This window comes from Equus przewalskii, chromosome 5, assembly GCF_037783145.1.
Source record: "Equus przewalskii isolate Varuska chromosome 5, EquPr2, whole genome shotgun sequence".
Classification (NCBI taxonomy): domain Eukaryota; kingdom Metazoa; phylum Chordata; class Mammalia; order Perissodactyla; family Equidae; genus Equus; species Equus przewalskii.
In genome coordinates, this window is record NC_091835.1 from 5,182,046 (window position 1) to 5,206,480 (window position 24,435).

The 24,435-nt window shown below is 38.5% G+C and overlaps 1 protein-coding gene across 1 annotated transcript in view; it reads right to left on the minus strand.

Moving 5' to 3' along the window:
• ABCA12 (ATP binding cassette subfamily A member 12) overlaps window positions 1–24,435 on the minus strand; it is a 159,904-nt gene that overhangs the window by 110,562 nt on the left and 24,907 nt on the right. The window contains exon 3 of the mRNA XM_070618233.1: window positions 861–1,014. Within this exon, the coding sequence (XP_070474334.1) occupies window positions 861–1,014 (154 nt within the window). The remainder of the gene's footprint in view (window positions 1–860; window positions 1,015–24,435) is intronic.

The window sequence follows — 24,435 nt, forward strand, 5'->3', positions numbered from 1 at the left end:
TCCTGGGAGTCTCTTTAGGTTTAGAATCCCACGACAGAAAATTGAGGTTATAAACGGTCAAGTTGTAAATGGTCTAGATTCCCTATCTTTATTCTTCAGCTTCCTCTCACACCATAAAATAAGACATACATTAACCTCACTTAAAGGTTGTTGTTCAATTATGTATACTTTCAACTTTATTACTTTGATTTCTACACTCTTAATTTCCTTCTTTGCACTTCCTGGTTTCTGTTCTATTCAGAAGTACCACATAGAATAATATAATTATCTCATTCTTCTGGGAGATTATGCCTCTGACATTGGCCTACATCTTAGGCTTGTGATCAAGTCTTCGGGCCGCGTGTCACTGACAGTTTGAGGTGGGACAGAGAACAGAGGGGAGTAAAGGAGGACTGCCCTGGCCACCCAGCTGAGAAAGCAAAGTTGACATGGATCAGGAGAACAGATTAGCAGTTACCAGAGGGGAAGTGGGTGGAGGGAGGGCAAAAGGGGCACCTGTGTATAGTGATAGACAAAAACTAAACTATCAATGGTGAATGCAATGCAATCTATACAGAAACTGATATATAATAACATATACTTGAAATTTACACAATGTTATAAGCCAATATGACCTCAATAAAATAATTTTCTAAAAAAGCAAAGTTTGAGTAATTCACCCAAAATAGATTATGCTTAATCCCACATAAATATGGTAATTTCAGCTTGTACCCACCTTGTTCATTCATATTTAGATCATTATATCCGTAGACATAGAAAATACAGTTGTATATCTAACCTAGGATGGCTTTCTGGATATCTCAGAAGGAAAGAAGATCCGAGCTCTCGAAACAGCTGAACACACTGAGGAATGCTCCTACCTGTCTTTAAACAGAGTGTCGTCAATCCCTTTCCTCCGAAGCAGATCCTGTGGCCCATAGGGCGTGTCTTTGCATTTCGAGTCTGTGTCACAAAGGAGGGTTTGCAAGAAGGGGAAGAAGCCGGTACTAGGAAGGTTTCGAGGTGCAAGGTAACCTGAAATTAAAAATAACAATAATTATGTCACCAGAACGTCTTTGCCTGGGAAGGGAAAGAAGGGCAGTAGCTCTCTCCTGTGAGGTTACCCTCTGGATCATGACTGTCTGGGCCTCCCATGTATCAAAAGACTTAAAATTGCCTGTTGCCCCACGAATTTCTCTTCCTGGGTTTTATTCTAAGGAAGTAGTTGCAGGAACATTTGCTAGAGTGTTTTAAGAATAAATCACAGTGTATTCATGTGATAAAACACAACAAAGCCAATAAAAATGGTGTCAAATAATATAGAAAATGTGTACAATATATGGTTAATTAAAAAGAGCTGATTAGAAAAGAGTATGACCAGAAGTCATAATCTTTTAAAAACATGTAAATATATGTATATTAAAAAACCTCGAGGGATTTTTTTCCTGAGTGGTATATTTCGCATGATTTTTGTTTACTTTCATTCGACTATATATTAACTATTTTTTCCCAAAATGCACATATCTTGTTTTGTAAGAAAGTCATTATAAATGCAGCCAATCTTCCAGATGCCAGGAAATATTTTTAGTCACCTTGAAATTTAACATAACAGTTAAATTAACTGCACAACATTTTTTCCTATTTAAAAGCAATAATAATGGTGTGAATGAATGTGCAGATTTTCCCAATGTTAAAGTCACAGAAAACAAGAACTGTAATAGTAAAGGGTTTTGTAACCTTTACTTTAACATTTGCTGTGTAAAATATGATGATGGCGTACACATGAGCCAAGACAATAGGCAAGCTGTGAAGTACAAATCTTTTCACAATTAGGTTTGATATTAAAACATGAGATTCCTCCCTTTGGAGGAATATAGAGACAATGAACTTTCCAAAAAGGCAGGTTTAGAAACTATAAGGTAACCCAAAACTGAAGAATACTAAAAAGCAAAACTTTAACTTTGTCATGAATCTATTAAAAAAGAGTCTCAGTACAGGTCTGTTTTAATTATAAAAAGAAAGAGGAAAAAGCAAAAGAAAACGAAAATAGTAAGAGCAACATGGCTAAGGATGTATTAATATATTAGCAGAGAGAGTTATAAATAGAAATTTGTTCTAAGTAAAACTTAAATACAGATCTTCATAAAGAAAGAAGATTGGAAATAAAATGGAAAGGGTAATAGAAAAACTGGTGAGAAGAAAAGTAAAGAGGGAAAAAAAGAAGAGAGAGATTGGAAGACATTATACTGTTGACTTTGAAAATGGAGGAAGAAGCCCAAAGCCCAGGACCGTGGGCAACCTCTAGAAGCTGGAAAAGGCAAGGAAGTAGATACTCCCAGAGCCTCCAGAAGGAATGCAGCCCTGCTGACACTTTTTTTTTTTTTTTTGAGGAAGATTAGCCCTGAGCTAACATCCACTGTGAATCCTCCTCTTTTTGCTGAGGAAGATAGGCCCTGAGCTAACATCTGTGTTTCTGGCACTTTCAGGTTCCAAAATTATGTTTCAATTTTTATATTCCCAAATGCTTGGATGCAGGAAAAAGAGAAACATTTCTCTGTCCTTCACAGAACTTCCGTGCAGGAAGCACGGAACATGCAAAGTTAGGGCTAAAAATTGGTTGCCCATGTTCATAGCCAGAGCACAGATTTAAGAATACAAATAAAAGATCATAACTGTGCAGACCATGGCACGACTTGCAGGAAAAAATTAAATCTCGGGGTCTTGGAGTGGAGTCTTTAGACAGAATAAAATCCTTATTATCATGATTCCCAAAGGTCTCACACCCAGGATGCATTCATGCTCATTTCCAGGAGAAAAGCTACTGAAGAAATTGAAATTTCATGGGGAAATTGGAGCCAAAATACTCCAACACAGCCTAAGAGAGAGGTGGGGTAGTAAGTAAGCAAAATCCCAACCCACTTATGGCTTAGTTTCTCAAGGGCTCTGGGCAAAGGCAGTGAGGTCATCTGAGCAGCCACCCATAGGTGGAGAGAGGTTTTTCTCATAAAATTGGATACAGTCAACATTATCGACACAGTCCGAGGATAAATTCGGCAGAGTCCAATGTTATTTCAGGGAGTTGAATCAACAAAACTATAAAACATTTTTAGGAACAAACCACCAACTAAATTTTCAAGTAAATCAAATTCAGTTCTCATTGTTTTAAGAATTAAACCAGCATTACAAAAAGATCCCAGTTTAAGAATTTTAAAAAATAGATACTTTGTGATAGCAACAAAAGAACTGAGCTATCAACCTAGACATCTACGTTTACCTAAAAGGAGGATCGAGTTTGATTTTCCTTTCCCTCTCTGCACGAAAGTTCTATTCAGAAGCATATTAGTGTGACATAATGTAAAGATTAGAGCAGTGCTCCTCAAAGTGTGGTCCGTGGACCAATAGCATCAGATCGCCCGGGAATTTATTAGAAATGAAAATTTGAGATCCCACCCCAGATTACTTAATCAGAAACTCTGAGGATGGGATTCAGCAGTCTTTACCCTAACAAACCCTCCAGTTAATTCTGAGAACAACTTGATTAGACTGCAAACTTATCCATAAGAGTCAGATAGTAAATATTTTCAGCTGTGAGCCATGCTGTCTCCATCACCATTAGTCAACTCCGCTGTTGTAACATGAAAGCAGCCATAGACAATGTGTACATCAATGGGCCTGGTTGTATTCCAACAAAACTTTATTTACAAAAAAGGCAGCAGACTCGATTTGGCCCACAGGCTGTAGTTTGCTGACCCCCAGGAGGATAATCTTTCTTACACTTGTGCCTCTCCTTCTGCCCTGTTCATTTCTTGTTTTCGCTTTTTACCGCATTCTTCTTTTCCTCTTCCCTCATCTCATCTAATCTAATACCCCCGTTTCTCTATTTCTCCATCTTTTATTCTTTCTTTTCCACTTACTGCCTCTTTTTTTCACTCAATTTCCAATTTTTCTTTTCTCTCTTCCTCCTGCCTCTCCCCTTTCTCTCCCCCATCCCTCTATCTCTTTACTCATTGACACAGCCAGGAATGCACCTTTCTCCTGACATCCTCTCTTACTCCTTTTCCTTTTTCATCACCACAAAAGGATTTTTGACCACTTCCATAATAAATTCAGACCAACATTGCTCATTGGCACTATCTACAGAAGTGCTATTTTCTATTTATTGTATTATGAAAGAAAGAAATGTCATAGTCTTTTCAATAATGAAGCTACTTCCATTTGACATCATTAGGCGCAGGAAGCATTCTGTAGGCTGCCTTGGTGACATTTGTAGACATTATAATAACGGTAGAATTAGAGAACTTCCACTGTGTTTCTTTGTGTTTTTCTCAAAGCTAGTCAGAACCCAACCTAGGTGGTATATTTGTGTTTCCAGGTGAAAGGAATTTGGTTTTTACCCCAATGAAGAGATGAATGATAAATCTTAAAAGGAAATTCTGAATTTTTAAAATAGAGAGTTATTCATTTGGGGTATTATATTTTTCTTAACTTTTTGGATACAGGGTCACATTGGCAGAATGAGTGCCAGGTCTTCTGCTCAGGTAAATGATGTCTCCTTGGAAAACACCACAACAAGAATTTGTCACCATGACAAGAGTACAAGATGAGACAAGCATATCCAGAAACATCACCCACAAATAATCAACTAACCAAACATGAATATAGAAAACACGGGAAAAGAATTGAATTTCAGAAGTATGCTTGTAATAATTTATTAAAGTAAGCCTTTTTATTCTCCTTGTCATTTTTGAGCAAATTTTGTTCTCAATTACATTTTTAAAGATATAATTAAAATTATACATGACATAAACCTGGCCTTTCACATGGTTTCATAACATCGTATCAGGAACCCACAGGACTATCCCAGTTGTCCCTCATGCAAACTTCCATTTGGAAGATCAGGCTGTTCCCTGAAGGGAGGTGCCCTGTGCCTCTGCCTGTCACCAGAGGGCAAAGATCAAATATACCAGCTCTTCCTGATTTCAGTCCCTCTAAACAAGGACTGTTACACCTTTGTGGCCCCAAATGACCTCAGCCTAGAGTTAAAAACTCATATGACTTCGAATCTTCAGATAGAGACACTAACCCAATAAAATCCCAGTTTTTGAGAGACTGGATAAAGAATAAGCTATTTGAAAGAAAGAAAAATCCTCACATAGTTACAAGTTTTATCTAACTAATCTTCCTTGTGGCCTGTGAGGTGGCACGATGCTTGACACATTATAAGTAATTACTAATTATATTAATAAATGAACCAATGAATGAATGAAGCCCTGAGGGTCACAGGAAGACTACACGACTCAGGACTTTAAACCATACATCTTTATTATTTGTAGGACAAAGTTTCTAATTTTATCCCACTATTATAGTAAGTTCAATGGATAGTAAGCACAATGGATAACGTGGCATTATATTCATGTGCCTTACAAAAGTGAACAGGTCGATATTGAGTAATAAAACCAATAACATTTATTGTTATAAGCTCTTTAGGTCTTGGTTTCTCTGAAAATCTAGCTAGTACATACTGATATCCGTAATAGCGACCACTGACTTTATTATCCACAAAGTGAATCCATCCATCATCTATTCAGTAAATATTTACTGAACAAATACTGTGTGCTTGGAACTGGATTGGAGTGCTAAATAAGGTTCATTCGTCCATTGAAAAGCAATTTTTTTAATTTAAACATTTAAAAAATATAGCTCTGGCTTATTAGCGTATGTGTGAGAAAGAGAGAAAGAGAAAGCCTGGTTTCAAAGCTCATCACAGTTTCATTAAGTAAAATGCATATGGCAGTCATCTATTTTCCTGAATTGTTAGAAATATTTTGTGTAAAAATAGTGTATATTTGAAAATAAATAGTAAAACATTGTTAAAAAAAATTCCATGGTTTTGGGGGAGGTAAACGATCATCATTTCATGAGAGCCCCATGATAGTCATATAGGATGGGCAGGGCAAGTCTTATACTGATTTTGCAAATAACCTGAGAGAGATCAAGCAATTTGCTCAAGGTCACGTGAAAAATAAAATGTCACAGATGGATCTAGAACTACATGATATATGATAATAATAAAAACAACATTTTGTTCAGCTAAATTTCAGTGTATCCTGAAATGAACAGACTGAGAATTTGAAAACAGGTACCATTTCTGGTTTTGCTGTTGATTTACTGAATCACCGGGGGTAAATTAACCTCTCTATGTCTCTATTTCCACATCTACCAAATTGCGGATAATGGGCCTTGCCACCTCACAAGGCACAAGGAAGATTAATTAGATAAAGCTTGTGTAAGGTCCTATGAACATTGAAGAGGAAAGGCCCCATAGCATCATGAGTTACCATTGCTCATCAGACCGCTGTTGCAAAATTTGTCTAATTTTCCATGCAGTGGCTGGGGCTTTGCTGCTCTGCCTGGTCTCCCATCTCTGTGCACAGAGCCAATGAGTGGTTAGGAGTATTGCATGATATGTTTCTCTCCCTAGTAATTCATAATATGTACCTGTATCAACTGGTACAGTACTTCAATTACTGCGTGCTCAGTGGGTGTAGTGCCATGACACATTCTTCCAAACTCTCCCCAGGCAAGTCTTGCTTCATAGTACAGATACTTTCCCAAGGTCAAATCCATTGGCAAAAAGGTAGCCTGTTTCTGGCAGTGATGGCTGAAGCAAGATGCCTAATCTTTAAAGCAGTGGGTGAGGAGGTGTTAGACTCAAATGTTGGCTTCTGTATATGTTTAATGGCTAGAACCACAGAGAACAAGAACGAACCTTGGGTCATTTGAGCTGGTGTCCTATGTGCTGGGATTTTCCCACATCCCTCAGAGTTGCATCCAAGTAGTACAGCCAAAGGTTTTGAAAGGTACAAAAAGTGTCCCTATGGAGATAATCTGGGGACTATGGCTGTGGAATTGCAGGTACGAGAAAATATGGGGAAAGATTTCTGCCTTCTTCATGTTTTTGGTTTATCATTGTCATTATTTTTTAAGATAAGAGGATGAGGCAGTTTGGACTCGGGACCTTGCTATCTCTTTAGACGTTCTCTCTTTGATCCTAAAGTGCTCACTGGAACTGATGGTCAGCCCAAATGGCTCCATAACCCACCTTACTGAATTTCCAAAACAGAATGCAACTCCCTCCTTTCTGGTCATTAAGGAGACCCTGCTGGGTGATGGGTTCCAAAGTCCATGGCCTGAGCTACTTAAATTATCAAGAAGATGGTTTGACTCAACGCTGGGAGACATAGCAGTAACACAGACACGCCAGATAATAAACTCCCACATGGACTGAATCTGAGGAAGTTTAAAAATAATAATCTCACTAACACTTTTCAAATATTCCTGCTTAACAAAGAATGTTGAGTTCTACGGCTCATCCGGGGTGAGTGGAGTCCGTTTGTCTTGTTGGATGGGCCTAATAGTAACCAACATTTTGCTTTTCTGAAACTTGTCTTTCAGAAACAAAGATTCACAATTGCATTTCAAAAGAAATCCCTCTGCCATAGCCATTTATGAGCAGAATCTTGGCAAATGGTTGATTTCTTTCCAAATCTGGATTAAAGTTACAAGAAAAATGAACCCTAGATTCTCATTTCCTTTTAGGATATTCTTCCTATAAAACTTAATCTCCTAATTCTCCTTTGGTGTGGCTAGCCAGGAAAATGCCCTTTGGCCTCTAAGGAAGGCCTGCTATGAAGCTGGGCGCACATTGGTATGACTCGGTTGATTCATGTCAGAATTACCTGGCGCTGGTGGGTTGAGAGCCACTGTGCTGAGCCCCATCACTTGCAGCCCCTCCCATGAGACACAGCCCCCTTCCACAGACCCAGCAACATCTGGCAAAGGGAGTGTGTCCTCTGGGGGAGTGGGTCCTCTGGAGGTGTGGAGCTTGCTCCAGTGCCACCACATCTCTTCTGAGTTGTGAGAGTTCTGTGCTAATCGCTAACCATATTGCATATCAACCAGGGACCTAGGTAATTAACTCAGAAAGCCTGCACTGAGAATGAGCTGAGAAACTAATTCCTCTCCTATTACGATGGTCTCCAATGTGATGCTGGGAATTGAGGGAGTAAAGAGAGGGGGAGCATCAGGATTTCCATCAACCGGACTCTGGGACCAAATGAGTTTAGAAAACTAAACTCTTATCTCCTCTTTTGGGAAAGCCAGAATTTATTTGCATATTAAAAATTTGAATAACTTTGGTTAATTCCACATTTCCACATACGTGACAACAGAATGTTTTTTCTTTTTATTTTTTTCTTCCTGCTTTTTAAGGTGACATTGGATAATATTCTGGGAACAAATGTTGCATGGGGCACACTTTGGGAAACAGTGTCTTAACCCAAGATCTCACATATTCCCAACTGAAAAGAGACCTGGAATTGGAAATTTATTTATTTTTTCCCAAGGAGGGAAATTTTTACATGAGGAAATATCTTGCCTTCAAGTCTTAGACCAAAACTTACTTGTAAACTGCCGCCTCACTTACTTGGCTTAGATATAGTAATTCAGAAAGCACCTTAGCATTTATTTGTGGGAGTCCATTATAACTGTGCATTAATATTTGTGGGTGTCCTTCAGCAAAACCTAAGACATTGCTTGGAGAAGGGAACTTCATTCCAGAAAGATTTGGGAAGGCTTATAAAAGTACACACTCTATAATAAGAAAAAATAAGGTAATGAGAAAATCAGAATGAGAGCAGAAAAGGGTAAGAAAAAAATAGAGCCAGCACAATAATAGGTGCCAAAGGTCTGTGTGTTATTAGAGGTTGGTCGCAAATTTGAATCTGAATGTCCTAAGAACCAAAGAAATGATCATTTACCACGTTCACAGTGTGCATAAAATAAAATAAAAACAAATAAACATACTGGGAAAGGTACAGCTTTTCCTATACAGAGAGAAATCATACCTCTCAGGCACCAAGAGCTGTAGACTTCAGTGGGTCCCAGTGTATTCGCCCCCACCCAGCACAGGGACATCAATGAAAGTGACTCACGATCCCAGGGACCCATCCTTAATGCGGACTGATGGTGCCTGCCATTAGGAAGTAAAGATTGGGGAGAAACTGAGGTGCTTTTCTTCCTTCACTACTTATTAAAGGGGTCGCTACCAGGTTGGGCCACCATTATCATAGTATGATACACAGAATACGGAGCAAGACAGTGAAAGTAGTGTAAAGTTGTTTGGGGTTAGGTAGAAAAATGTCCTCTTTAACTTCTCCCCCAAACCTTTGCCTTTCTAGTGACTGGGCTAAGTTATGAGTTGTTTCCTGGAGCTACATATTGGCAGAAATTTTAAGAATTATTCTAGCGAGTGAAGTATCAGACAGGAACAAGACTTAGAAAGTATCCTTCTAATCCTAGCTTTGAACATGATTTATTATGTAACCACGACCTTCTGCCTTGAGTCGTTTCCTCACTTATGCAGGAAAAATAAATCTGGACCACCCATCCATCACAACTATTACAAGTAGAAAAATCTCCTGTAAAAGGAGATTAGCCATATTGAAGTATTAAGCACTTAATATAAGATGAAAATTATGTTTAGAAATTAACATGTGATCTCAGTAACCCATTAAGAATAATGATATGGAGAAAAGAATTTCAGTAATTACTCTTTCAGAGGTATGTTACTAACAGCCATTTCTTTGGTTGAGAAATCTGACTCAGTTATTACCACAGAGAATTTTGTGTGTTATTGTGTAAAAATAAAAGCCAGTGAAATATATTACTAGGATCATTGTATAGAAAAGAAGAAATAGATTCCATACAGGCAGAAGCTTAGTAACTTCTCTAATTCAACAGATGGTCTATTCACTTGGGAAGAACAGAGTCTGGTTCCGATCCTCTCTGTCCTCAACAGCTTGTGAAATATTCAGGTCTTTGGTATTCATATTCTGTCTTTTTACAAATGATATGTGTGACAACCTGCCAGTGGGAAATGGATGTCGCAACCTTTTCTTTCAAGCGGCACAGCTGACAGGTAGCAACCTCGTGTTCTTGTCAGACTTGACTTTCTCCTAAACCAAGGATTCTCTTACCAAGGCCTCTGCCAGTCAGAAAGAGACAATGTCAGTGACTTGTGGCTTACTTTGTAACCCACAACATATTGCTGCCTTTGTCCCTCCCTCTGTAGAACCAGTTTTTATCAAAGCCACCGTCTCATTAGGGAAAAAAAAAAGGCAGAGAAAAATTCCCCAGTGACATTTTCCTAAGTTGTAGAGTCAAAAAATACTAACATAGCAATTAGTATTTCCTACTTTTTCTAAGAGAAAGTTCTTTTTTCTGAAAACACTTCAGAAAAATACAAATTGAAACCAAGAGATTCCGTTTTATGCCTTTCAGATTGACAAAAGTTAAAAAGTCTGACAACACCAGGTTCTGGAGAGGGTTCACAGCAGCGAGAACTCTCATCTCCTGGTGGGAAAAGTAAAGCAATAAAGCTCCAAATGTGGAGAGCATTTGGCCACATTCAACAAAGTTTAAAATATGCATGGCTCTAAATATATAACCTAGAGACACATGCACACACATACAGAGACATGTAAAGGAGTATCCATCACAATATTATTGGTAATAGATTGAATAAAGAACTAGATGCTCATCAAAAGACTATGGATAAATAGATTGTTCATCTATTTATCATAGCTGCATAAATCAACAGAGCTTGAACACACAAAACACAATGCTGAGCAAAGCATAATGTTCAGCCTAAAAAGCATGATGCAAAAGGATGCTAGAGCAGGGTACCATTTATATAAAGTTTACAAATCTGAGGTCAAAAGGTACAAACTTCCAGTTATAAGATAAATAAGTTCTGGGGATGTGATGTACAACATGGTGACTATAGTTAACGATGCTGTATCGTATATTTGAAACTTGCTAAGAGAGTAGATTTCAAAAGTTCTCATCACAGGAAAGAAAACATTTGTAACGATGTGAGGTGATGGATGTGAACTAAAGCCATTGTGGTAATCATATTGCAATATATGCATATATGGAATCATGTTGTATACCTTACACTAAGACAATGTTGCATGTCAATTATATCTCAAAAAAACTGGACATACAACATTGTCTTAGTTTACCATAATGACTTTAGTCAATTAGCACCCAAAGTCCAAATTCTACGATAGTTTCCTTCTAACACCCTCTTACTGAGACAACTTGTTCAACAATAACAACAAATTAAATAAGATCCAGAAATCACAGAATTTTTCTAAAAACCTGCAAAATAGTATTATGTAATATGTCAAAAACAATGTTAAGTTTTGATAACGTTAGGTAGTGGATACATGAATGTTTGTGTCAATTTTTTGCTTGCCAATGTGTTTGAAATGCTTCACACTTTTCTTTGGAACGATAATATGCTGGAATTACATTAAACCTTAACTAGGAAGTTTTAGTTACCGAAGTACCAGAGAAAGCTCATTATAACGCAATCCTACCTACCAGCTAGTTCAAGAAGAGCTTTATAACAATGCTCTCTGGGTTGATAAATTCCATCCACTTGTTACAAATGTTGTGAGTGACTCCTTGACTTAGCGTTTTCTGCCCACTGTCCCCCTTGCCCTGTTTATTATGATACTAGCTGGGAATCTCTCTTCCTGAAAGGCACGGTTAATTCAGAACTCATTAAATGCACGGCTCCAAACTGTCTGTTATATATTATGTCCATCTTCTCTCCATTGAGCATCATCTGCTATTGTGTTTACCCCATTACTGAGCTTAATTAAGTCCTTCAAGAGTTTTTCATAATCCTCCAAACTTCTTGTTGGCAAATGTACCATTTATTTGCATTGCTTCTGAATTATTAATAAACATGTTTTTAAATTGTTTCTAGGTTTCTAAAAGTCATCCCACTGTTCAAACTGATTACCATGCTCTCACTTTACATTATTTATATTATTCGCTCATCTCAACTGTTTTTTGGAAATTTGGGCCTTCCTGACTGCAAATATTCAGTTAATTCTTTTAAGAAATTTCAGCAGGTTAGAAAGATATAACTTCAGTTATTGAAACTATACCAAGTGAGCTACCTGGGCAGTCTTGTTCTGTTTTGCTTTGTTTTTCCTGCTAAAGGAAAAATTTGCTTACCCCTAATGTGAAGTCCCAGGATCTCTCTCCTCGCATTTAAAAAACAGGTTAGCCATTAGCCAGCTGGCAGCTCTTTAAAGGTATTCTCACAATTAATGGTAAGTGACACAGTTTTATTAGTGGGTCAGTTTCATTGTGCAATCTCTTCAGATTTTTGAAAATGATAACCAAGGGAGGCAATGCCATTTCATTCTCCAGACTCCTACAGCTTTCGCAGTTAATCTCGAGTCAGCCGTCTCCATCGTTGGGTAGACAAGAGTAACACAAGACCATGGAGCATCATGTTTAGGCTCTGTCTTCCTTGACTGGCTGCTGGAGAGAATATTGATCTAATACACTCCTCTGACTATAGCACATGAATGCTATCAGAGAATTCTTGTCACTCTTCTAAATTGTGGGCAATGTTGCCTTCAAATCCCTTCTTAATTTTAAAGGACCTCGTTTATGCAGCCCCAGCTGATAACTTTGCCCTTTGTTCTCCTTTTTAGAGTAGATGTTTTGCCAACATGAGTGTCTACATCAGCAATGCAGCATCATTTCTCATTCATTCAATCAATCCACAAATGGCTGAAGAACACCTCCATGTACATAACGTGGAAGTGCTTTTGGCAGACGAGAGAACTAGAATTAACCCTACTCCTAGGAAGACTAAAGAGAGACAGGCAAAAACACGGGCTTCACTATATTAGCGAAACAAACCTTGGTCACCTCATCTTTATTTTGAGCCATTAATATCTAAGAATTTTGTCTAATCGACACAATAATCTCCAGGCAGGTACCCCTCTTTTCCTATTTTGGAAGTGCTCTTCCAGGATTAGACTTCTCCGGGGCAACAATGAAATTAAATCCTTCCCATAAGTCCAATAATCAAAATAAACTGGGATGTGAATCAGCACGTGAACCAGATGAGTAGCATAGTACATTTTGTTTCTTCCTTCTTGTCTCTTCTTATGCATATTTAGTGGGCTTTATAGCAACCTCTTTTGTGTCTGAAGCAAGCAGATGCTTTTAATCTCTCAACCTAATGATGTGGAGAAAAACAGAGGATGTAAAACGTCCTCAAGTGCTTTATCTTCAGAGATAGTAGACACTAAAATTACATTACTCATACCATCCTCTCTTCCCAGTTCAACATCTGGAAAGGGTGAAAGAAGCATAAGCTAGACTGTAAGACACAGGAAAATCCTCCTGTAGACAGTGGTGGGTTCTTTCAGAAAAAGGCGACCAACGATATGAAATTGAAGGATTAGAACTTGAAAATCACAGCACTTTCTTTCTGACTCTGAGACAATAAAGTGTGAAGGAAAAGATCCTACTAAATATTCAACACCAACTCCTCAGTGCCAGCCCTGGAGAATGTTGATGTATAATAACAATGGAACATGCGAGAGGTCTGAAGGCTCAAACTGATCCTCCAGTTTTCAAATATCAAAATTGGTGTAACTTCATGGGCTGCTCACTGTGCTTAAAGGGACAGTCAAGTCAAGGTAAATGCCATTAAATTCTTCCAATTCAACTTTAGCTTTCCCCGATCATTGTCCCTCTCATTTTGTTGCCCGCTTCTGCTTATTGCTACTAGACATGCACAAATTTCCCCAAAAGCACCAGATGCTTTTTAATTATTCCTTTTGGTAACATTGCACAGTTCTTATTTTATGTTACTTAATAAAGTGTTTAGAAAAAAATCAACAAAACTTTAAATTGCAGGCGAGTGACTTTCAACATTTAAAAAGGCTGATGAAATCAGGTACAATATAGAAAGTTGGAAAGAAGTTAAAGTCAGACATACCAGCAGGATTAATACCAAAATACTGGTTAGGGGTGGGTGCCCCAATGGATAAATGGATAAATGGATTACTATGGTTTCTCGTATTCTTCTATGTGACACATATAGTTTCTAATTTTTACAACAACTCTGCTAGGTAGAGATTTTCTTTTCTGTTCCATAGATTAATTCAGAGTATCCTATATGTATTTGAAAGGCCTGTTTTGCATCTTCAGTTCCACATCATTTTTCCTGCTTGTTTATGGAAAAATTAGATCTATTATTAATAACCTCTAGTGCAGTTTTTAAAAATTCCTGTAAAGGCCAGCCCTGGTGGCCTAGTGGTTAAGTTTGGCACACTCCACCTTGGCAGCCCAGGTTTGGTTCCCAGGCACAGACTTCCACCATCTGTCTGTCAGTGGCCACGCTGTCACGTCAGCTCACATACAAAAAAAGGAAGATTGACAACAGATGTTAGCTCAGGGTGAATCTTCCTCAGGAAAAAAAAAAATCCTTTAAAAATATAAAGTGGATACTCCCCTTAAGATGCAACTGAGTCAGAAATTTACAAGGATCTGTCATAAAACTAAGATATATTCCTAATTAAGTTTCAACATGCTTTAAGAATATATATTTATAAATCTAAGAAACAACTGCCCTAGCCTATTTAAAAGAGAAAAATTACTTATCTACACTTTATAGATTAGAAAAGAAAGACACTCTGGGAGTAAATGATACGCTGGAGGCAGCCCAGTCAGTGGCTGTAACATCTATTCCTTTCCATGACCAGTGGGATGCTCCACTGGGAAGTCAAAATTGTATCTTAAGTGCCTTATTCCACTCAATGCTCCATTTTCCGGCTTGCTGCAGTAACTTGGTTTTTGTACAAACGGTACTAGAGGTACCAGTAACCCTTCAATGGAGTTGTAAATCAATCCACTCTTTCCTTCCCCTTCAGAGCCATATTATTTTTACTCTCTTCTGGATCATTGCTAGGATATTTGTCTATTAGTGGATTGAGAATTAGGTGATTGAAGCTGAAAATCGGTTATTTTATGATTAACTTTTGCTTCCTACACTAAGCTTGGTTTTATGGTACCAATCTCTGGCCAGGCAAAGGAAGACATCAATTACTCCCTCTAAATTTTATGTTGTGTGTATTTGTATTCAAAAGCTCCAGTTAAAATGTATCTTTGGTGGCTCTCTTTAGTCCTCTTTAGTCTACCTCCACTTCTTGACCAAACAAACCAAACAAAAATAGGGGGGAAGCCTTTAGATTTAGTTTCCTCCTAAATAAAAGTGAAATACTTTTAAGCATCGGGATGCTCTGACACATACTACTTACCTTACAATTCATCGCAGAGCTAATATTTAAAATTATACATTTGTGTGTGTGTATATATATATGTTTTATTATATATTATATAACATTTATGTATATTTGTGTGTTTACACACACACACACACACACAACATATACATATCTTCAGGAGAGCCCAAGAGAATGCAAGAGGAGACCTTGAGACAGGGAACAGAAGGAGCGTTCAGGAAGAAGAGATTCAGAATAGAGATTTGTTCCCCTATGAAATAAATAGGGGATCTTGAAGTTTCTCACACAAAACTAATATTAAAAAGGCACTGGATAATTTTTTCTTACTAGACTATTAGACTAGCTCTTATTAAGAATGTTACACAAATTGTGTAGACCTCAGATGAAAGTGTGAGTCCCTCTTCACAAGTCAGTATGTGGAAACGTGTTATGCCTGAGTAACATTTTAATGTCCTCTTTTCTGACCAGCCTTCCCACCGTCACGATAAAGTCCAAACCTTAGCAATGAATAAGACTCCTACCAGCTCCCACCTCCTAGTAACTTCCAACAACAGGATGTCTCTCCCCGCTACTAAAATTAATCACTTTCTTTCTATTTTGCAATAAAACTTTTCTAATTGTGCCACAGAGTTCACAGGAATATAGGCCCGGGGTAGTCAAGATTCCTTGTTCAAGGACTTGTCTTCTTTCTCCTCACTGCTCCCAGCCTGCTGGCGGAGCTGAGGGGAAAGAAGGACCAATGGCTTGTGAAGAGTCAATGAAGAGGCTGATGCATAAACCCCTGCATCTGCGACCTGTCATTCCACACACAAGCCCCTTGCTACCTGCCGGTCCTCTTGTAGTTCTTGGAATTCAGAGACCTGATGTATCTCCTTGAAAAGTTGGCTGAAAGGGCTGTCTTTTTCAATTACTATAACAACATATGTAATTATCATGTGTTTCAATGCTCTTTAGCTTTAAAAGTACTTTCACAAATTACATCATAGCTGAGCCTCATTCACATAACCACAGAAAGTAAGCACCATTCCCCTTTTATGGGTCAGGTAATAAAAGCTCAGTGACATTTGTAAGAAAACAAACTTGGAACTCTGAGCTGGGAGTTGTGATTTCCAATCCCATACTATTTCCTCCATATCATTCTGTTTACATTGTGTGATCTGAAAACAGATGAAAGAATGGAAGTCCCCCCTGGTTCTAATTAAATCTTCGTCCCTTACTTGGCAAGATGATAGGCATTTCCATACATAATGTTTCCCTCGAGATTTGTGCTTTTAAGCCAGGTTATAGATTATGCTACCTGAGACGTGTAAGACATTGGCTATCTGACGTATCCACGGGGATGACTGTCATTAACATGCAGAGTCACCTAGCAGAGAACGGATGTCTGTGGCAGTGGATAGTGGAATGTGAAAGTTTGATAGAGAAAGGAGGCTTGGAACTGTCCTGAGCATGAAGCTGTCCCTGAGAAGGACGTCAGAATGAGAGACCTAGGCATCAGCATTCATTACAAAACTGTCAGAGAGCGCTGGGATGCATCATGGGATCCAAGGAGAAAGGCTGGGAGTGTCCCATGGTCTGGAAACACTAATTGCCTTTGGACATGGTAAGAGATTATATACCAAAGTCCCTCTACACTGGACAACTGGAAAGAATATGCAAGAAGACAGGAACAAATTAACCACACTCAGTTGTCTTGTGGATACGTGTATTATTTCTCTAGAGCATGCTACCTTGAAATCCTATCACTCTACCATCACGATGTTCTCCTGAGGACATAGTTCAGATGGGTATACTGAGGCAGTGTAGCTCACATGACTTGGCAAGTGGCTAATGATGGGTATTGAATCCAACAACAAAGGTACATGGTATGCCATGCTGAGTGCCTTAACTTTAACTGCTATGCATATTTTCTTCTTAAATCATCATTTCAAAATGGAAATATTTTGATATAGCTTAGTGTTTATGATATTCTTATTTATCATTACGGGGTTTCTCCTTCCACCTTTTGTCTTTCTTATGAAGAATATTTCCAATCTGCACCCAAGACATCAATACATAATTTACATGTGAATCACAACTTTTGCTTAGAGACAGCATTACATCAGACAGCAATAAAGTGCAATGACCCTTTATTTACCAAATGTCAATCTGAGTCACAACAGTTGATCATTTTATTATTCAAATTAAACAAAATAGTTGCATTCGTCTTCCTGTAATTCTTTAAAACCAAAGATGGAAAATTGAAGAAGGAACTACAAATGCTAAGGTCAAAGAGTCTTCTACTTACCTGAAATGGCTGTAAGATTAAAGTTTTTCAACTACCAAGAATGAATTAAAATCCCTAACCTTCAAAAGAGGGAGCTTGGCCTGAAGCTTCTAATAACTATTATTCCAACTGCACAAAGGTTAATGTGCTCATTTGACCCCAGGAATCTATTGATAGTTAACAACTCTCCATGAAGGTCAATTTGTCTTACTGGCAAGATTTTATACGTGTATCATGCCATATATAGATAACGGTTGGCATTGGAGCTCAAAAAGTATTGTTGAATTGGCAAACGAAGAAATGAGCAAATGACACAGTGTTTGTGCCTACATAAGAAGCTAATGCTATAACATTCAAATCTCAGTTACAATGAGCTCCCTGTGCTTTAGCTCTATTAGGCTTTTGCTATTGTAAATATTAATTGAAATTAAGTGAACCAGATCAAGATTTCAAAATATGTTTGGCAATAGGTTATAATGAGGATTTGTATGATGTTAGCCCAAACCTGGACTCAAAGCCTGTCTCCAGTTTCACCACTGTACATGACTTTAGCCAACTGGTTTCACTTCCTCTTTTTTCAGGGCCAAAAAGGAGACAACAGCATCTACCTTCGAGTGATATTGTGAAGATGAAATGAGATGTTGTAGGTAAGAAATTTACCATAGTCCTGGGCACAATAAATGCTAAGTCCTCATACATAAATATTTTTTATAACGGGATTTATTTCAACAAGACCTGGCCTAAAGTAAATTGCTTTTATATGTAACAATTCTGTCTTCATTTTAGCATTATGTACACAAAGATAAGGCTCTCCCTTCTATAATGTGGAATGTTACTCATTCATTCTATAGATGTTTTAGCATTTTATACACGTAAGTAACTGTGCTGGGCACTAGAGTTACTGCCACGGGGAGGGGAAGCAGAAAGAAGGAAGAAGGGCAGAATTACTCAACAAAGCATCAGTCTGCTTCCACAAGGAAAGTAAACATAGAGTGACCTGGAGAATCAAGCAATACTATCTAATTGATAGACCCCATATATAAGTGAAAAGACCATTATACGATTTTAATATAAAACGTAAAAGGTAATAACAGTGGTGGAATAAGTCAGGACCCCTTGATTGAAGACATGACAATGAGAGAACAATCACAACCAAGGGGGACACAGAGAGGGAGTAAGGAATGGGAAATATTTTAAGCTATGACAGGAGAATATTTGCTCAGCTAACCAAACCTTCTGGCCCAAATCTGTTGCTGTCAGCAGCGCTTATTGGGCACCATCTTTAGGACGGAGCTGGCACAAACCATTGTGACTGGTCAAAGAATCCAAGAGTTAATAGATGCTACATAGCCGATATTTTAAAATACATCAAGATACAGTGGGTTGTGCGTGTTTACTAATTTTAACCCAGCAACTAACCATTAACTTTTAAGTGAATTCTAATCTAAAACCCAGAGGGTGTTAGTCAACTTTTGAAGCTCCCAAATCAGTAATAAACAGTCTAGGAATAGTTAAATCTAAATGAGAAAACCTAGGAGGCCCTGAGCCAGGATGGCACTCCGCAAAGACAATACTTCCCGTGCCTTTACTTCAGTCAGCTCGGGAGCATGGTAGGTAGCATAAGGTGTGTTAGAAGTAAGTTTTTGTCAGTGAAACAAAGGGCGTTCAAGTTAACGTGGCTTGGCTAGAAATATTACAACTGCATCTCCACCTTTGTGTTAACGGGGTGCAAGAATCAGCAAACCCAGGATCCTAACACTCTCTGGAGCACACTTGTCATCTAGGAGTCCCATTCAGCCCTATGCTCCAGCCCTGACCAGATGGTTCCAGGGCTAATACCCATTGCTGTTAAATGACTGCTGCATGTACCTCCGACGCACTTTTCCAGCAAGGTCCCTGTTAGAGCGCGGGCAAGGATTAAGAGCTGCGACTTCATGGAGCTTCACAAACAGGTTCGTGTGACCTCTTTTGCACATGCTTGCTAACAAATGTTTTTATGGATGGCAAACTGTGAGACTTGTTTTCATTGTAAATATACCAATTGCCAACAAGATGGTTGGGGAGGAAACCCACGGAACTCACTCAAGTTATCAGACAAGTATTAATATCATCTACCAAGAAGAACCTAATGATCAAGAATGGTCAAATTGGCTTTGGATATTCGTAACAGATTGGAAAGCACAAAATAGCAAGTATTCATTCAAATGGTTTACCGCAAGTGCAAATTTTTAGCTTCCATTTAGATCACAAATTTATTCTTTGTGCCTGCCCCTGGGCTGTATATTAAGGGCAAATATAGATGTGAAAAATAAAATTCTTACCCCAAATGGACATACAAGCTCTGTGCAAGTGTGGGTGCACGCACGTGTGTTTGTGTGTGTGTGTTGTGTGATGAGGGGTCCAGGAAGGTAAAAGAAAAGAGACAAGCATGTGTCCGAACAATTATAATTGGCACGATGCTTGCTGTGATGATACGATCGTGCACTGGGTATACCATTAAAGAATGAAATTTCCTCATACAATTTGGTGGCAGAAGGTAATGTGGGCAGGTGGGAGTCACTTAAAGAAGGTGGTACCTGCCAGGAGTTTTGAAGGACAAGCTGGAGCTAGCCGAGAGAATGACAGGGAAGGGAGAGAATAATATATGCAAAGGCGTAAATGTGAGAAAGCCCTTGAGGAGCCTGAAGTACAATAAAACCCCATCATAATGCAATAACTTGAATTCAGACATAAAGAAATTGGCTCACCAGGTCATTTCATTATCTTTGCAAAACAGGCTTCCGCATTTTACATGATTGAATGTTCTGAACCCCACTTTTAACACGATAGCAGCATTTCCTTTAATTCATTGAAAGTGCCTGGAATGTGAAGTATACGTGGCTGTGAGTGATGGGGTGAGGCTCATGGACAGAGATGGTGCTGAAGAGTTACATCAGGGCATGATCACAGAAGGTCTTAGGTGCCATGCAACAGAGACCGGATTTTATCCCGAAGGTAACATTGAGTCAGAAGGATGTTAAGCATGGAAATGGCATGTATAGATTTGTGTTTAGAAAAAGAACTGGTATCAGTATAAATGACAGACTGAAGAGAGCTAGATCAGGGGCACGGAAACCAGATAAAAAACTACTGTAGCAGAGAGACAGGATGGAGACCTCTGCTAAGGCAGTGGCCATGGAAATGGAGACAGAAGAGAGTTTTGAGAGACGTTTGGAAGGAAGAGTTGACAGGACTTGGACGGAAGGATATGAGATGAAGGCAAAGAGTGGCTACTATTTTACTGCTCTGGATGACTTGGAGGACGGTGAATCCATTCCCCACATTATGAAATGGCCAGTTTGGGAGAAAGGGAAAATAAAGGGTTTAGGAGCAGATTTGTTGAAGTCTTATAACAAACGCACATTTTCTTAATTATCTTTCTTTAGGTATTGCAATTGGGTTTGTCTAACATAATGAAAAACTGTTAGGTTTCAATAGCTAGAACTGAGCCGGATTAGATTCATTTATCATGAGTTGACTGGGAGATTTGGAAATGAAGCTGTCAGAGGCTTAGTTTGGCATTATTTGCCATCAGTCCAAACTAGGATTTTAACAAATGGGAAGAGGCAAAATTTATTTCATTAAGGAAGAGGAAATGAGAATAGCGACACCTGTTCTTGGGAGAAAGCCTGTTAATTCCTAGTTATGATGATGCATTTGTCATCAGTAATGCTGAATGATGTTGGTGACGTGACACAACGGCTCCTCAGATGAGTTTTAGTGGCTAACAGGGAGTTGGTATTTTGGGTGAAACTTCAATGACGCATTGATTTAGTCATTCCATAAAGCATTCATATATCCATCCATCTGATAAATATTTATTGAACATCTGCCTTGAGCCATGCACATTGAAAGCGCTGGGAGAGTTTGGATAAATTTAAAAAGAAAAGGATAAAGTCTTGGGGAGAACACTCAAAGGTTTTGGTACTTCAGATCTCCAGTGTATAAACAAGGAAGCCAAAGATATGACAAGAATAACTAAACTGAATAAACGCCTACTCTGGTTCCAGTGGATTCTTTTCAGCTATGGTTCAAGTCGTTGTTGTTGTTTCCTCAAGCCTTACTTATGCTTATAGAAGTTCCTCATAAGCTGTGTAATCTTTTGCTTGCTGTTTTGTGATATTCATGTTCCTTCTTCTAAGAACGGGAAAAGAGCGTGTCAAAAGGAAAAGAGTGACTGTTACTCCTCTAAAGCTATTAGGAACCCCTGTATTGAAGGAAATCAAGACAAACACTGACAAGGATATGATAGTAATGCAAGGATTACCTTTTACAAATGAGCGTGCAAGCCAGAAAGCCTCTGACTATTTCTGCTCTCAGAATACATTTTCTCAGCAAGTTACCTCTCCTGTGTGATTGCTGTCTGGGGCCTGCTGGAGGGAGTAAAATTCTTTCAAATATTGGTTCTATTAAAATGTATTTGGCTTCACAACTATAAACAGCTGATGTAACATCTTTATTGCTTTCAGTTTTAAAGCGTAAACTCACGAAGAGAAACGAGTTCCATTAACACTGGTTGTTGCTAAAGATTATAGGACTAATTTAGCATTAAGAGGATTTTTATCCAGTGTGTTTCTCTTGGCACAATTTCACATATATGATCCAGCACATAAGTATAGAACCCAAAGAACACTTTATATCCTTTCCCTAATCTTAGGATAATTTAGATTGGCAGAACTAAGATAAAAACCATTGATTTCTTTTTTCCTCAAACAGCAGATGGGTGTTTCTTAAAGCATGTACTGCAATAAACAAGTGATGTCCTTTGGGTAAGTAAACAACCAATATTTTGAATGACTCTATCCCTGTGCCTTCATTTTTTCTCTAGTAGCAACACGATATGTGTAACAAATACATCAAAAGACCTAGGTTCAAGTCAGAAGCTCTGCCAACTTACTAACTGTTTCATCTTGGGCAAGTCATCTAATCATAACAACCTTTTGTTGAGCACTTACTGCATGCATCTCTAGACTACAAGCATCCTTCTCTGTGATATCACAAATGATCTTATGACATGCTATCTTATTAGATGTATTATCTTATTTAACTCCCCCAAGATGCTATGAGGTAGTTGCTTTGGATAGCCTCCTTTTACAGATGAAGAAATAGGCTCAGAGAAGTTAGGTGACTTCTCAAGGTCAAACTGGGACTTGAAATGAGCCCACGGGTTTGATCAGGAGGCTCTATTTGCCTCCTGCAGAGTTTTGATTTTTCTCATCTGTAAAAGGGAAATCACATAATGAATCGCTCAGGATTTTTACAAGAATTAAAAGACAATATTACACAAAAGGGATCTGTGCTGTTGCTACAGTCGTTTCTGGTCTATTCTCTCAGACTCCCAGATAGACAGGCAGGAGAGTGCTTTTATTTCCAACCACTCCTCCGTCCACGGAATCCAGTGTCCACCCACCTGCTGACTCTCTCTTGCCAGTGTCTTTGAGACTTCTTCATTCTTCTCCATTTCTGTTTCTCCAGTTGTATCAGTGCCAGTGTCCATCACTTTTTATAATTTCAATAACTGTGTCATTCTTTTTCCTGCTCCAGCCTTCCTCCTCCTGATCTAGCCTTCTCACACTACCTGATTAATATACTTGGAGCATCATATTCCTATTACCATGTGTCATTCTTTATTGCTTATCAGATGAAGACCTCCCAGTAACATCACCCTGGTCTTTGACTCTGGGTATGGTCCTATACCCATTCTCAGTAGAATCTAATGGAATTGGGAGGGAACATTTATTTATCTATTGAGCAGCTATTATGTGCTGGGCACTGTTTTTATTTGGTGGAAAAGATAGGCTTAGGCATGGGCCTCATGAAGAAGAGACCAGGACCAAAACACCAAATAGATATACATAGTAAATTACAATTATAAAGGAGGAATGGTGGGGGGTGAAAACCAACATAGTACAGAAATTCAGGGAAGGTTCCCTAAGGCAAAATAAGACCATTTGCCTTACATCCCTACCACCATGAACTTGGTTCATTCTCTTCCTTCTCTTGAGAAACTCCCTATTCTCCACTCAAATCCAACTATCCTATCAGTCTTTCTCAGGATGCAGCTTAAGTCCTGCTTCCAATATTAAGCTTTGCTAACTTCTCTAGTCTCCAAAGATCATATTTAAAGAAAAATCTTAATGCACTTGCAGTTCTTTGTTCCTGCTCTCAAAGTTGATTCCGTAACAGATTATGGGTTTTAGGGTCAGGTGCGTTATATCTTGCCCCCGCAGCTTGATTATTGATGTTTTTATCTAAAAACCTTTTGTTCCTCTCCTTTAGATTCCACATAGTGCCATAATAAATGAGTGTTTGTTTAATGAACAGCTGAGTGTTCAAGGAGTGTGCAGAGCTAGATGGCTAGAAATCTATGTAACAAAAGTAGGCATGAGAATCGTGGCTTTAATACCTTAAGCGACCTTCATAATGCTTCAGCTTAACCTAATCCCACTCTTGTTCATTTGCTTTAGGTTTTATTTGAGCTTAAATTTGACACTCTTTGCATTAACATTGCAGAAAAACTAATTGTTTATTGTTCTGGAGGTTTGGCTGCATTACCTAAAGTTAACACAGAATTCATAATAACCCAAAAACTGAACCTGCCTGTGAAAGTCACTGGTCCCTATCATTTATCCTTCAGATTATCTATTTAATGCCAAATTTCTGTATAAAACTCAAGAGAAATCAACAAAATAAAGACCTTAAGTTTCAGCTCTTGGCATGCCTCTGAAAGGAGTGTAATCCGTGTAACAAAATTCTATATATTTTTTCTGGTCTTCAGAGCCCTGCTTAGCACTCAATTTTAAAAACGGCTAACAGGATTCACAGAAGGTGAGTGAAGTTTTCGAAGCAGCGTAGGGTCAATTTTGGCACAAATTTTGCCAGAGCGAATAGCGTTAGAGTCGCGTGGAGAGGGGTGTGAGGGCTTAGGTCTGCCAAGCTCTGCTCTGATTCATCGTTTCCTCT